At 46.2% G+C, this 14,574-nt stretch overlaps 1 protein-coding gene across 1 annotated transcript in view; it reads right to left on the reverse strand.

Moving 5' to 3' along the window:
• sec24d (SEC24 homolog D, COPII coat complex component) overlaps positions 1-14,574 on the reverse strand; it is a 173,463-nt gene that overhangs the window by 49,951 nt on the left and 108,938 nt on the right. Inside the window, exons 14-16 of the mRNA XM_078213821.1 lie at positions 11,893-12,009; positions 10,289-10,459; positions 8,927-9,023 (exon numbers count right to left, since the gene is read on the reverse strand). Coding sequence (XP_078069947.1) covers positions 8,927-9,023; positions 10,289-10,459; positions 11,893-12,009 — 385 coding nt within the window. The remainder of the gene's footprint in view (positions 1-8,926; positions 9,024-10,288; positions 10,460-11,892; positions 12,010-14,574) is intronic.

Genomic DNA, 14,574 nt, shown 5'->3' on the forward strand with positions numbered 1-14,574 from the left:
ACAAAATCTTATAAACTTTTACTAAATCACAGTAGTCTCTTCAGCTCCAGTGGAAACTGCAGATAATTGATGTGATTTCACCATTTCCTGTTTTTATTTCTGATGCTGCAATCAGGAAGGGAAACAAAAAAAAATGCTTGAAGCTATTAAACATAACGGCTCAGATTTTGCTGTAAAAATTATGGCTAAAGAGTGAACGGACTGCAAATTCTGATGACCGCACGCAAACACAAAAATCAGGAGGCTGCTGCCCAAGTTAACCGATTCCTCTGGAAACGTTGCTATACCAGAATCTCAATATTCACATTAAATTAGGATGTGAGGTTGTGGTAGACTCACCAGAAAAAGTTCTGGGTTTGTCCAATTTAAATGGTGTGTTAGGTTTTAACTGCTGCCAAAAATCTCTCTAGAATTTAAATTTTACTTTTCTAAATGTGAAGTCTTATTCCTTCAGATTTTAATTAATCAATTTTTAAAACATTTTCTTCTTGGCTCCTTTATCCCTCTCTTTCTCTCAATCTTGTGTTTCTTTCCCTTGATATTTTGCTTTCTCTACTTGATTCAACGTTAAATATTTTAACTTAAGTTTCCGGTTCAGACTCGGCATGCCACCGCAAGGGTTCTTTAATCTGTATAGATATGCAGTTGCTGGTCCTGTTCACATGGGTTCTCGATTCTCTGAGATGGGCAGTGCACTGAAATAGATTTCTAATCATTGCAAGTTCCAGTGCAAAAGCCTATGAAAGGTTTGTGGACAAATGTATGCGTATCAAATGGTTGCTGCTGGTCTTTTGCTGTTGGCCACTGAATCCAGGCCAATCCCATTTCTGTTTGAATCACATGATGACCTGGGACCCGCTGCTCACGAGGTTGGGGGTACCAGCAGATATGATGGACGATTTCAAAAGGAAATTGGATTGGCACTTGATGGAAATAAACTTCCAGCACTACTGGAATACAACAGGAAAATTGGAGTGATTGGATTGCTCTACAGAATGTCAGGAGAGATTCAATGAACCAGATGGCCTCCTTCTCTGCAATAATGACTATGACTGATTCTCTCATTCTGTCACAGGCTTACTTCCACAAAATAGTGATTTCAATTGCACTATTTTGTGAAAAAATTAACATTGAAAAAAAAACAGTTGTTTTATGCCCATTACATTTTAATGTTCTGTTTATGTTCACAAAAAAATGAGGAAAGACTTGCATTTATTTAGCACTTTTCATGACCACTGGATCTCTCAAAGTGCTTCCAGCCAACGAGGTAATTTGGAAGCGTAGCTATGATTGTAAAGTAGGATATGCAGCAAACAATTTACACAAAGCAAAGTCCCACCAACCGACATGTGATAATGACCAGATAATCTGTTTCTGTGGTATTGACTGGGGGTTAAATATTGGCCAGGACAATGGAAAAACTCCCCAGCTGCATAATTGAAATAGTGCCATGGGATTGTTTACATCCACTTCAGTAGGCAGAATGGGCCTTGGTTTAAAACCTCATGCAAATACAGTACCTCTGGCGTTGCAGCACTCCTTCAGGACTGCACTGGACTTTCAGCTTAGAATTGTATGCTCAAGCCCTGGGAATGGGACTTGCACAAGGAATCTTGTGACTCAAGAGGCAAAAGTGCTACCAACTGAGCCATGGCTGACATCTTCACTTCACTGTCATAGATCCAAATTTTTGTGCAGGTGAGAGCCTCTCCATCTTAACAAAAATGGTGATGGAGGCCCAGATCCAGAAGTCCTGACCCCAAACCCAGCCTCTGCCATGTTCAAGGTGTGAAGGGTGGGGGCAGGTTCTATATGCATGTTGCATAGAAACTACTGCACATATTAAACTGCAGCTGCCACAGTCAGATCTGATTTTGGCAATTGATATATCGCTCACGTCCTGCTGCTGCTGTAAACGAGGATGGAGAACTTGGCGCTCAGCCAAATCTCTGGAACACAGATGCTCATTTTCAAAAGGGGGTTAAGGGAAGTTAAATGTACTTATTTTTTTTAAATCAATGAGTGTGTGGTTTTCGAATTAATTCATCAATAGACACTTAAGAGCTATATTTAATCTCAGCATGGGTCCTGAGGTCTGGCCATGGTAGATACTAAGTGAGCTGGCATGGGTGAAGTAAGGGCAAAGACTAATGGGCACGAGTTGGCATGAATTGGTACTAAGAGCTATAATGGGCCATGGGACGCGGGGGCACAAGTTGGCACGGGGTTATGAGGGGAGTGCGGGAGGGTGTGTGTGGGAGTGTGTGTGTGTGTGTGTGTGGGAGTGGTGTGTGTGTGTGTGTGTGTGTGTGTGTGTGTGTGTGTGTGTGTGTGTGTGAGAGTGTGTGTGTGTGTGTGTGGGAGAGTGTGTGTGTGTGTGGGAGAGTGAGTGTGGGAGAGTGAGTGTGGGAGAGTGAGTGTGTGTGGGAGAGTGTGTGTGTGTGGGAGAGTGTGTGTGTGTGGGAGAGTGTGTGTGTGTGGGAGAGTGTGTGTGTGTGGGAGAGTGTGTGTGTGTGGGAGAGTGTGTGTGTGTGGGAGAGTGTGTGTGTGTGTGGGAGAGTGTGTGTGTGTGTGGGAGAGTGTGTGTGTGTGTGGGAGAGTGTGTGTGTGTGGGAGAGTGTGTGTGTGTGTGGGAGAGTGTGTGTGTGTGGGAGAGTGTGTGTGTGTGGGAGAGTGTGTGTGTGTGGGAGAGTGTGTGTGTGTGGGAGAGTGTGTGTGTGTGGGAGAGTGTGTGTGTGTGGGAGTGTGTGGGAGTGTATGTGTGTGTGTGTGTGGGAGTGTGTGTGTGTGGGAGTGTGTGTGTGTGGGAGTGTGTGTGTGTGGGAGTGTGTGTGTGTGTGGGAGTGTGTGTGTGTGTGGGAGTGTGTGTGTGTGGGAGTGTGTGTGTGTGGGAGTGTGTGTGTGTGGGAGTGTGTGTGTGTGGGAGTGTGTGTGTGTGTGGGAGTGTGTGTGTGATGGAGTGTGTGTGTGATGGAGGGTGTGTGTGATGGAGGGTGTGTGTGTGGGAGGGTGTGTGTGTGGGAGGGTGTGTGTGATGGAGGGTGTGTGTGATGGAGGGTGTGTGTGTGGGAGGGTGTGTGTGTGGGAGGGTGTGTGTGTGGGAGGGTGTGTGTGTGGGAGGGTGTGTGTGTGGGAGGGTGTGTGTGATGGAGGGTGTGTGTGATGGAGGGTGTGTGTGATGGAGGGTGTGTGTGATGGAGGGTGTGTGTGTGGGAGGGTGTGTGTGTGGGAGGGTGTGTGTGTGGGAGGGTGTGTGTGTGGGAGGGTGTGTGTGTGGGAGGGTGTGTGTGTGGGAGGGTGTGTGTGTGGGAGGGTGTGTGTGTGGGAGGGTGTGTGTGTGGGAGGGTGTGTGTGTGGGAGGGTGTGTGTGTGGGAGGGTGTGTGTGTGGGAGGGTGTGTGTGTGGGAGGGTGTGTGTGTGGGAGGGTGTGTGTGTGGGAGGGTGTGTGTGTGGGAGGGTGTGTGTGGGGGAGGGTGTGTGTGGGGGAGGGTGTGTGTGTGGGAGGGTGTGTGTGTGGGAGGGTGTGTGTGTGGGAGGGTGTGTGTGTGGGAGGGTGTGTGTGTGGGAGGGTGTGTGTGTGGGAGGGTGTGTGTGTGGGAGGGTGTGTGTGTGGGAGGGTGTGTGTGTGGGAGGGTGTGTGTGTGGGAGGGTGTGTGTGTGGGAGGGTGTGTGTGTGGGAGGGTGTGTGTGTGGGAGGGTGTGTGTGTGGGAGGGTGTGTGTGTGGGAGGGTGTGTGTGTGGGAGGGTGTGTGTGTGGGAGGGTGTGTGTGTGGGAGGGTGTGTGTGTGTGGGAGGGTGTGTGTGTGTGGGAGGGTGTGTGTGTGAGTGTGTGTGTGTGTGAGTGTGTGTGTGTGTGAGTGTGTGTGTGTGTGTGTGGGAGAGTGTGTGTGTGTGTGTGGGAGAGTGTGTGTGTGTGTGGGAGAGTGAGTGTGGGAGAGTGAGTGTGTGTGGGAGAGTGAGTGTGTGTGGGAGAGTGTGTGTGTGTGGGAGGGTGTGTGTGTGTGGGAGGGTGTGTGTGTGTGGGAGGGTGTGTGTGTGTGGGAGGGTGTGTGTGTGTGGGAGGGTGTGTGTGTGTGGGAGGGTGTGTGTGTGTGGGAGGGTGTGTGTGTGTGGGAGGGTGTGTGTGTGTGGGAGGGTGTGTGTGTGTGGGAGGGTGTGTGTGTGTGGGAGGGTGTGTGTGTGTGGGAGGGTGTGTGTGTGTGGGAGGGTGTGTGTGTGTGGGAGGGTGTGTGTGTGTGGGAGGGTGTGTGTGTGTGGGAGGGTGTGTGTGTGGGAGGGTGTGTGTGTGTGGGAGGGTGTGTGTGTGTGGGAGGGTGTGTGTGTGTGGGAGGGTGTGTGTGTGTGGGAGGGTGTGTGTGTGTGGGAGGGTGTGTGTGTGTGGGAGGGTGTGTGTGTGTGGGAGGGTGTGTGTGTGTGGGAGAGTGTGTGTGTGTGGGAGAGTGTGTGTGTGTGGGAGTGTGTGTGTGTGTGGGAGTGTGTGTGTGTGTGTGTGTGGGGGAGTGTGTGGGAGTGTGTGTGGGGGGGTGTGTGTGTGGGTGTGTGTGTGTGGGTGGGTGTGTGTGTGTGTGGGTGTGTGTGTGTGTGGGAGGGTGTGTGTGTGGGAGAGTGTGTGTGTGGGAGAGTGTGTGTGTGGGAGGGTGTGTGTGTGGGAGGGTGTGTGTGTGGGAGGGTGTGTGTGTGGGAGGGTGTGTGTGTGGGAGGGTGTGTGTGTGGGAGGGTGTGTATGTGGGAGGGTGTGTGTGTGGGAGGGTGTGTGTGTGGGAGGGTGTGTGTGTGGGAGGGTGTGTGTGTGGGAGGGTGTGTGTGGGAGGGTGTGTGTGTGGGAGGGTGTGTGTGTGGGAGGGTGTGTGTGTGGGAGGGTGTGTGTGTGGGAGGGTGTGTGTGTGGGAGGGTGTGTGTGTGGGAGGGTGTGTGTGTGGAAGGGTGTGTGTGTGGGAGGGTGTGTGTGTGTGTGGGAGGGTGTGTGTGTGTGTGGGAGGGTGTGTGTGTGTGTGGGAGGGTGTGTGTGTGTGTGGGAGGGTGTGTGTGTGTGTGGGAGGGTGTGTGTGTGTGTGGGAGGGTGTGTGTGTGTGTGGGAGGGTGTGTGTGTGTGTGGGAGGGTGTGTGTGTGTGTGGGAGGGTGTGTGTGTGTGTGTGGGAGGGTGTGTGTGTGTGTGTGGGAGGGTGTGTGTGTGTGTGTGGGAGGGTGTGTGTGTGTGTGTGGGAGGGTGTGTGTGTGTGTGGGAGGGTGTGTGTGTGGGATGGTGTGTGTGTGTGTGGGAGGGTGTGTGTGTGTGTGGGAGTGTGTGTGTGTGTGGGGGAGGGTGTGTGTGTGTGTGTGTGGGAGGGTGTGTGTGTGTGTGGGAGGGTGTGTGTGTGTGTGGGAGGGTGTGTGTGTGTGTGGGAGGGTGTGTGTGTGTGTGTGGGAGGGTGTGTGTGTGTGTGTGGGAGGGTGTGTGTGTGTGGGGGAGGGTGTGTGTGTGTGGGGGAGGGTGTGTGTGTGTGGGGGAGGGTGTGTGTGTGTGGGGGAGGGTGTGTGTGTGTGGGGGAGGGTGTGTGTGTGTGGGGGAGGGTGTGTGTGTGTGTGTGGGAGGGTGTGTGTGTGTGGGAGGGTGTGTGTGTGTGTGTGTGTGGGAGCGTGTGTGTGGGAGGGTGTGTATGTGTGTGGGAGGGTGTGTGTGTGTGTGGGAGGGTGTGTCTGTGTGTGGGAGGGTGTGTGTGTGTGTGGGAGGGTGTGTGTGTGTGTGTGTGGGAGGGTGTGTGTGTGTGGGTGGGAGGGTGTGTGTGTGTGTGGGAGGGTGTGTGTGTGTGTGTGGGAGGGTGTGTGTGTGTGTGTGTGTGTGGGAGGGTGTGTGTGTGTGTGTGTGGGAGGGTGTGTGTGTGTGTGTGGGAGGGTGTGTGTGTGTGTGTGGGAGGGTGTGTGTGTGTGTGTGTGTGTGTGGGAGGGTATGTGTGCGCGCGTATGCATGTGTGTTATATACACATATAAAACAGGTGAGGCCTGTATTTTGTTTCATTATTCCCAACAGTGTGGGACCCACGGCTTCCATACACACAACCACAATTCGATTATGTTTACCTTAGCAATGGAAAGGAATAGGTATATACCAAAGGGCAAGAGTTATAGCTGGGGGAAAGGAAATTATGATGCGATTAGGCGAGATTTAGGTGGCATAGGTTGGGGAAGGAAACTGCAGGGGATGGGCACAATTGTAATGTGGAGCTTGTTCAAGGAACAGCTACTACGCGTCCTCGATAAATATGTATCTGTCAGGCAGGGAGGAAGCAGTCGTGTGAGGCAACCATGGTTTACTAAGGAGGTTGAATCTCTTGTGAAGAGGAAGGAGACTTATGTTACCGGGCGGCACGGTAGCACAGTGGTTAGCATTGCTGCTTCACAGCTCCAGGGTCCTGGGTTCGATTCCTGGCTTGGGTCACTGTCTGTGTAGAGTTTGCACATTCTCCTCAAATCTGCGTGGGTTTCCTCCGGGTGTCCGGTTTCCTCCCACAGTCCAAAGATGTGCGGGTTAGGTTGATTGGCCAGGTTAAAAATTGCCCCTTAGAGTCCTGAGATGCGTAGGTTAGAGGGATTAGTGGGTAAAATATGCGGGGTAGGGCCTGGGTGGGATTGTGGTCGGTGCAGACTCGATGGGCCGGATGGCCTCCTTCTGCACTGTAGGGTTTCTATGATTCTATGATTTCTAAGATGAGACGTGAAGGCTCAGTTAGGGCGCTTGAGAGTTACAAGTTAGCCAAGAAGGACCTAAAGAAAGAGTTAAGAAGAGCCAGGAGGGGACATGAGAAGTCTTTGGCAGGTAGGATCAAGGAAAACCCTAAAGCTTTCTATAGGTATGTCAGGAGTAAAAGAATGACTAGGGTAAGATTAGGGCCAGTCAAGGACAGTAGTGGGAAGTTGTGCGTGGAGTCTGAAGAGATAGGAGAGGCACTAAATGAATATTTTTCGTCAGTATTCACACAGGAGAGGGACAGTGTTGTCGAGGGGAGTACTGAGATGCAGGCTGTTGGACTGGACGGGATTGAGGTTCATAAGGAGGAGGTGTTAGCAATTCTGGAAAGGGTAAAAATAGATCAAGTCCCCTGGGCCGGATGGGATTTATCCGAGGATTCTCTGGGAGGCTACAGAGGAGATTGCAGGGCCTTTGGCTTTGATCTTTGTGTCGTCATTGTCTACAGGAACAGTGCCAGAAGATTGGACGATAGCAAATGTTGTCCCCTTGTTCAAGAAGGGGAGTAGGGACAACCCTGGTAATTATAGACCGGTGAACCTTACTTCTGTTGTGGGCAAAGATTGGGAAAGGATTATAAGAGATAGGATTTATAATCACCTGGAAAGGAATAATTTGATTAGGGATAGTCAGCATGGTTTTGTGAAGGGTAGGTCGTGCCTCACAGACCTTATTGAGTTCTTTGAGAAGGTGACCAAAGAGGTGGATGAGGTAAAGCGGTTGATATGGTGTATATGGATTTCAGCAAAGCATTTGATAAGGTTCCCCATGGTAAGCTTTTGCAGAAAATACGGACACATGGGATTGAGGGTGATTTAGTGGTTTGGATCAGGAATTGGCTAGCTGTAAGAAAACAGAGGGTGGTGGTTGATGGGAAATATTCATCCTGGAGTTCAGTTACTAGTAGTGTACAGCAAGGATCTGTTTTGGGGCCACTGCTGTTTGTTATTTTTATTAATGACCTGGATGAGGACGTAGAAGGATGGATTAATAAATTTGCAGATGACACTAAAGTTGGTGGAGTTGTAGACAGTGCGGAGGGAAGTGGCAGGTTACAGAGGGACATAGATAAGCTACAGAGCTGGGCTGAGAGGTGGCAAATGGAGTTTAAGGTGGAAAAGTGTGAGGTGATTCACTTTGGAAGGAGTAACAGGAATAGAGAGTACTGGGCTAATGGTAAGATACTTGGTAGTGTGGATGAACAGAGGGATCTGGGTGTCCATGTGCATAGATCCCTGAAAGTTGGCACCCAGGTTGATAGGGTTGTTAAGAAGGCGTACGGTGTGTTAGCTTTTATTGGTAGAGGGATTGAGTTTCGGAGCCAGGAGGTCATGCTGCAACTGTACAAAACTCTGGTGTGGCCGCATTTGGAGTATTGCGTACAGTTTTGGTTGCCGCATTATAGGAAAGATGTGGAAGTGTTGGAAAGGGTGCAGAGGAGATTTACCAGGATGTTGCCTGGTATGGTGGGAAAATCGTATGAGGAAAGGCTGAGGGACTTGAGGTTGTTTTCGTTAGAGAGAAGAAGGCTAAGAGGTGACTTAATAGAGGCAGACAAGATGATCAGAGGATTAGATAGGGTGGATAGTGAGAGCCTTTTTCCTCGGATGGTGATGGCTAACACGAGGGGACATAGCTTTAAATTGAGGGGTGAGAGATATAGGACAGATGTTAGAGGTAGGTTCTTTACTCAGAGTAGTAAGGGCGTGGAATGTCCTGCCTGCAGCAGTAGTGGACCCGTCAACATTGAGAGCATTCAAATGGTTATTGGATAAACATATGGATGATATTGGAATAGTGTAGATTAGAGGGGCTTTAGATTGGTTTCACTGGTCGGTGCAAGATGGAGGGCCGAAGGGCCTGTACTGCGCTGTAATGTTCCATGTTCTATGCTCTAACAGTGTTGGTGCACCAAGGCTGGCCGTTCACCCATCTTGCCTCCACATCCAGCAGCCTCTAACTTCTTTCCGGGGTTGCCCACCATAACTCCCATTTTCACCTGGACTTAAAATCCAACCTACCTGGCACATTTCCTGGGTCGGGCTTGCATAGCTGGGAATTGTCTTGAATCTGCACTCCCTCCAGCCTGGGACTGAAAATTCAGGCCATAGTGACTAAAGCTCTCAATGTGCTCCAGTTTTGTAACACCCCCTTTATTCTTACTTGAACATATGTTACTATATGATATAGTGCAGTCTCACCTGTGTTTGTCCTGACTCTCATGATAGCATCAAATCCTATTGGTTTCTGTACATCCTTTCTTAGGTTGTTCAAGAAATGTTCAGCATCAGTCTGTATCTACACCAAGAACAATGATATGAGAAAAAGCTTGAGCTGCCCAGTTATCACCAGCGGATGGCACTATAGTTACTATTTGCAACACACCATGACTTACAGCTAAGAATATTAAATAGATCTTTGTCAAGACAGCAATTTATAAATATAATGAACTATTGTTACATGGAGATAAGAATATTATATCACCTTTAAATCAACAGTTTTGTGTTATGTATCATGCTATTATATATTAGAAGAGTGTTCTGATTAAATATTATGCTGATTGCTAGATTACCATTGATGGATCCACCTCCAACACTCTGGGGGTCACCATTGACCAGAAACCTAATTGGACTGTGGCTACAAGAGCCAGCCAAGAGCTGAGAATTCTGTGACAAGTAATTCACCTACTAACTCCACAAAGCCTTTCCACATCTAATGGCATATGCCAGGAGTGCAACAGAATACACTCCACAGTCTGGATGAATACAACTCTAATAACACAAAAACATCTCAACATTGTCGAGGACAAAGCAACCAATTTAGCATCTCGTCCACCACCATCATAGTGTGGCTGCATTGTACAGAATTGACAGGATCCACTGCAGCAACTTGTCAAGGGTTCTTCAATGGCATGTTTCTAATTCCTACCTCTGCTGCCTAGAAGTACAAGGGCAGCAGGTGGATGGGAACACCAACACCTGTAAGTAATCCCTCTAAGCCACTCATCATCTTAACTACGAACTATATTACAGTTAATTTTTGATAGGGTCGAAATCCTGGACTTCCCTTCCAGCAATTCAGTGTGTGCACCTACACAACACGGTCTGCAGCAGTTCAAGAAGGTGGCTCATCACTCAAGTTAGAGAATGGCAATACATGTTGGTCTTGTCAACAATTACCCACAGCCATGCATAAATGTGATCTATTAGAGAGTAATGACCAGACTTCTGCTGAACTGTAAAATCAGAAGGCATTTGTGTGTTTCTCCCCGAATAAGTATACAGGCATTCATGTATTTCTTTATTTTACGGAAAGATTTTTTACAAGTAAATTAGCTTGAAGAAGTTCACCTGCAAAACCACAAGGCTATTAGTAACAAACTTCAATATTGTGTATTGTTTTACACTTGTATCATTCTAGATTCTACATCTATCAACTAACAGCCTATCTCATCCACAATACGCATGTTGTTAAGAGATGGAACAAGACTTGATGAATGAGGTGAATGGGAACACAGAACAGCCAAGCATGTTAGAAATCAAGAACACCAAGCAAACCATTACCTGAAAATTATTGTATTTGTATAAACTGCCACCAGTAGACATTGGCACAATTCCCATGGTTGCTACATCCACATACTGGTTTGGAAACAGGAACACATCCACACAGCAGCTATTGGCTACACACTCCTTTGCCAGGGTCTCATAGAAATGTGACTGTGGTTGAAAAAGTATCTGTAGGAATTTAAAACACGTTGTTTAACACAAGCAATGTTCTCTTTCTTATAAAGACAGACCTTTTGAGTGTCCATCAACTAAAGGCTGCCGATTAATTGTTCAGCCAACATAATGTAACGTAATGTTGCAATAGAAAATGGCAAAAGAAAATTTCATTTTCACAAATAAAGAGAATGACCAGTATTTTACCGCCCAGCCCATCACAGGAATCGGGCGAGAGGCGGAACATGGAAAGGTCCATTGACCTCGGACGGGATTTTACCGTTTCGGGACGAGCGAGGCCGTAAAATTCGGTCTAATGTCTTTATATCGTTTAAAGATTACTCCATTATAAGGCTGTCTTACTGTGGGTCCACCCACAGCACGTGGACTGCAGTGTTTCAAGAAGACAGCTCACCACCCCCTTCTCAAGGGCAACTAGGAATGGGTAATAAATGCTGGCCAACCAGCAACGCCCATGTCCCATGGATGAATTTAAAAAAATATTCTAAAAGCACTACCTTATTTAAAATGCTTGATGTCTAAAAAAATGAATTTGTTGTAATTGGATCAGTTGCTCAGTTTTACTGATATCACATGCTCCCATAAATGATCTACTTTAATAGGTATTGACTGTCTTCAGTCTGCATGATAGCATTAATCAAGGTTATAACAGTGCCCCCTGTGACCTGAAATAGATAACTGGGGCAACAGTACTGAGGGAGTGCTGCACTGTCAGAGGTGGCATCTTTCGAATGAGGTATCATACAGAAGCTCCATCTTCCCTCTCCAGTGAGTGCAAAGAGCAAGAGAGTTCTCCCAATGTTCTGGCCAATCTTTATCCGTCAACAGCCATCAGTACAACACTTTAAGCTGATCTTTTTTACATTAGGAGTTACCCTTATAGGACAGAGATAAGAAAGAAAGAATTCTCTCAGAGGCATGTGCAACTTTGGAACTCTCTGCCTCAGAAGGTGGTGGAAGTGGGGTCACTGAATATTTTTAAGGCAGAGGTAGATAGAGTCTTGTTAGTCAAGGGAATCAAAGGTTATCAGGGATAGATGGGAATGTGGAACTTAAAACACAAACATATCAATCATTATCTTATTGAATGACAGAGCAGGCTAAAGGGGCCAAAAAGTTTACTTCTGCTCCTATTTTATATGCTCATGTTATGACATTGCTGATTGTGGGGCCTTGTTGGGCATGCTTGCTACATTCCAACTACTTCAAAACATACTTCATTGGCCGGAAGATGCTCGGAGATATAATGAAAAGCAAGTCGTTCTCTCTTTTTCTGCTACCTCTAGTATGTTTTTGCGGATGAGTAGCTAACAGTACAGATTGCCTGATGATTACACATCTGGTGTATAAGTAAACTTAAAATATGAAACTAAGTCAGCAAGAACACACAAGTGTTCTATCAACACATGCTTTCCCAGCTACTGTACCTTTTCTTTCTCTGTATTCACCAGCTTTCTGTCATCTCTGTTTTTCAGTTTACCTGGTGCTTCAGCTGTTGGCAGGGATGAGTGGAATATAAATAACTTCCCAGAACATTCTGCAGCCTGTTGTAAATAAAAGTACTCATTATACCTGGTATTGAGCTGTCTGTTGAAGTGTGTGTTACAGTATCTTGCTCACAATTTTCTTTGTTCTCCATAACTTTCATTAGATATTCTACAAGAAATAATTCTATTTATCCAACGGTCAGCTCGTTAAGACAATTAGCAGTTGAATCATACAGAGAAGAAACAGCCCATGTTAAATCCATGCTTTGCTGACTTCAGTGGACTTGGTGATAGGAATGTTATAGTTAACCTCACCACTATTTAAAGAGATAGGGAAAAATTGGTCTGAGTTGTCACTCCTGTTTGTATTTCCAGAAAATACTGGAAACACTCAGTCGGTCACGCTGCATTCTTGGACTGAGAAAGAAAGTTAATGCTACAGGCTGATGACCTTCTGTCAAAACTGTAATAGATTTTAGGCAAGTGCAGAGGCAGAAGAAGGGGGGGGCGGGGGGAAGGAGGGGGGGGGGGGCGGGGGGAGTCTGGCAAAAGAACAAAAGGGAAAGTCTGCAATAGGGTGGAAGGCAGGAGAGATCATGTTACAAAAGGGATGATAGTTAATCTCTCCATCACAGAACTCCCTTCTTGCTGCTCTCCCTCTTTTTGTTTAAAGCTTGTTACGTTTCTAACTTTTTCCAGATCTGATGAATGATCATCGAATTAAAAGTTAACTGCTCCTGCTGTCAGTTAGGAACTTTATTCCACTGGGGCTCCTGGAGATCGGGTTAGTGAGGGCACTGCCAGATTTTGCAGTGTATGACGGTGTATGCTGTTCACATTTAATTCTGACTAATGTCATTTGGAAATGGGTGAAAATTGGCAAGAAAACTTTTTTTTGATAAAAGATTCAAGTACATATTTATGAAATATTAATTTATTTATCTTTCAACAAAATGCATCAAATGATCCATGAGAAGATCATCTTCATAGCAGTATGTTAGATGTCATAAAGTATTAAATTTTGAAAAGGTTGTCCCCTCTGGAATAAATTCTTGGTAGATGTGCTTCTTTAAGAAGAATCTGCAAGTTGGGGAGGGCAGAGGCATTGTGGCACATTGGGGTTGTGGCATTTCATTGTCAGTGAGATCTGACAAGTATTTCCCAGCGTTTATCCTGAAATTTGCCATTGGATTTTTGTCTGTGTTGCTACCCACTGTAACTATCTATTTGAATCTACTAAAGAAATAATTAAATAATTTTGAAACCCAAAATCACATTTCTTGTTCTTAATATTTCCTCATGATTTACATCATATTACACAGAAATAGTTCATTTGCCCTGACAGGTTCACGCAATCATAATGCCCCAGACAAATTTCCTTCCGCAAATACACAAGTCTTATTCTCTCCCTTTAGATTTCCTTGAATAATCTCTTATCTTATGTCAGCTCCAAAATGTCTCATCAAAGTGGCCTTGGTCAAATTAACAAACTAGCATCTGGCCACCTTTTGTCACTTCCTTCGATAGCACGCCAATGAATGATACCTGCATATGTTATGTGAAATGCCAGATATGTATTTCGAATGCGAGTACAAATCCTATTAGTTTGTTGCACAGTGGACATCAATGAGCCACACCAGCGTGCCAGTTTTCAACAGCTGCCCAGATTAGGCAGATGGTAGGCTGACGAATTGCACCACTGGCCTGATACCAGTGGCGCCAGGTTTGAACCATTTTTGAATTTGGGTCTCGTCATGTGAAAATACAGGGAGAACTATTCAGTGACTGTTTTGTGCATTGCCTGCAGTGACTCCTTTAATGACCACTGGTCATGCTGATCATGCCCCAGTGCCAATAAGCAGGCTCTGTCCTTTGGATTTGAAATTGCAAATGGAGTCCTATTACCGGTTTAGGACCCTAATCTGCATATTTAAGTCACATATTTTAGGTGGGTGGGATGCTGATTGATCTCCTGTTTGAAACCTCAGCTGAAAAACGCAATGGGCAGCCATATTTTTTAAACTCATCTGTCGAACATCCTGTTTTGCAGCATTAACTATAGACTGGTGGCAGTCGGAAACTGGCCGCATGAACTTCTGCAAAATTCACTGCGCTGTCAACAATTGACTGTGTGCAGATCTGCAAATTCCAAAAAAGGGGTTAATTTTAATCTAGTAAGAAAGTGCTTGTGTTTTTTTCATTTCAAATTCCAGCTGTGCATATCTCGAGTTCTCAGTCAAAACACTTGGCTGCTGTGATCTAAAAAAAAATTAGAATCGATGACGAAAAAGAAAGTCTGTCTACTGAGAACAAGGAAAACAGCAATCAGATCTATCCACTTACTTAAAAGGTTATGTTGTTTATATTTGCCTTCAGAGAGTTGGTACTGCCTACTTTAACAAGGCAGTTGTGAATAATTTTTCCAAGTGTGTAATTATTAAGGAGTATTGGCACAATATATTCCCTTTCAGTTCTGACAACAGAGGTCTTGCTTTGAGGTTAAGGACAGAGAACCATAAAATGGGGCTGCTCAAGTCGAATAAATCCAGTGGGATAAACTAAAAATAAATAAGTATTTTGTTCAATGTTAGACATTTTGAGATAAGCTAATATTCTTTGCAG

This window comes from Mustelus asterias, chromosome 1, assembly GCF_964213995.1.
Source record: "Mustelus asterias chromosome 1, sMusAst1.hap1.1, whole genome shotgun sequence".
Taxonomy (NCBI): domain Eukaryota; kingdom Metazoa; phylum Chordata; class Chondrichthyes; order Carcharhiniformes; family Triakidae; genus Mustelus; species Mustelus asterias.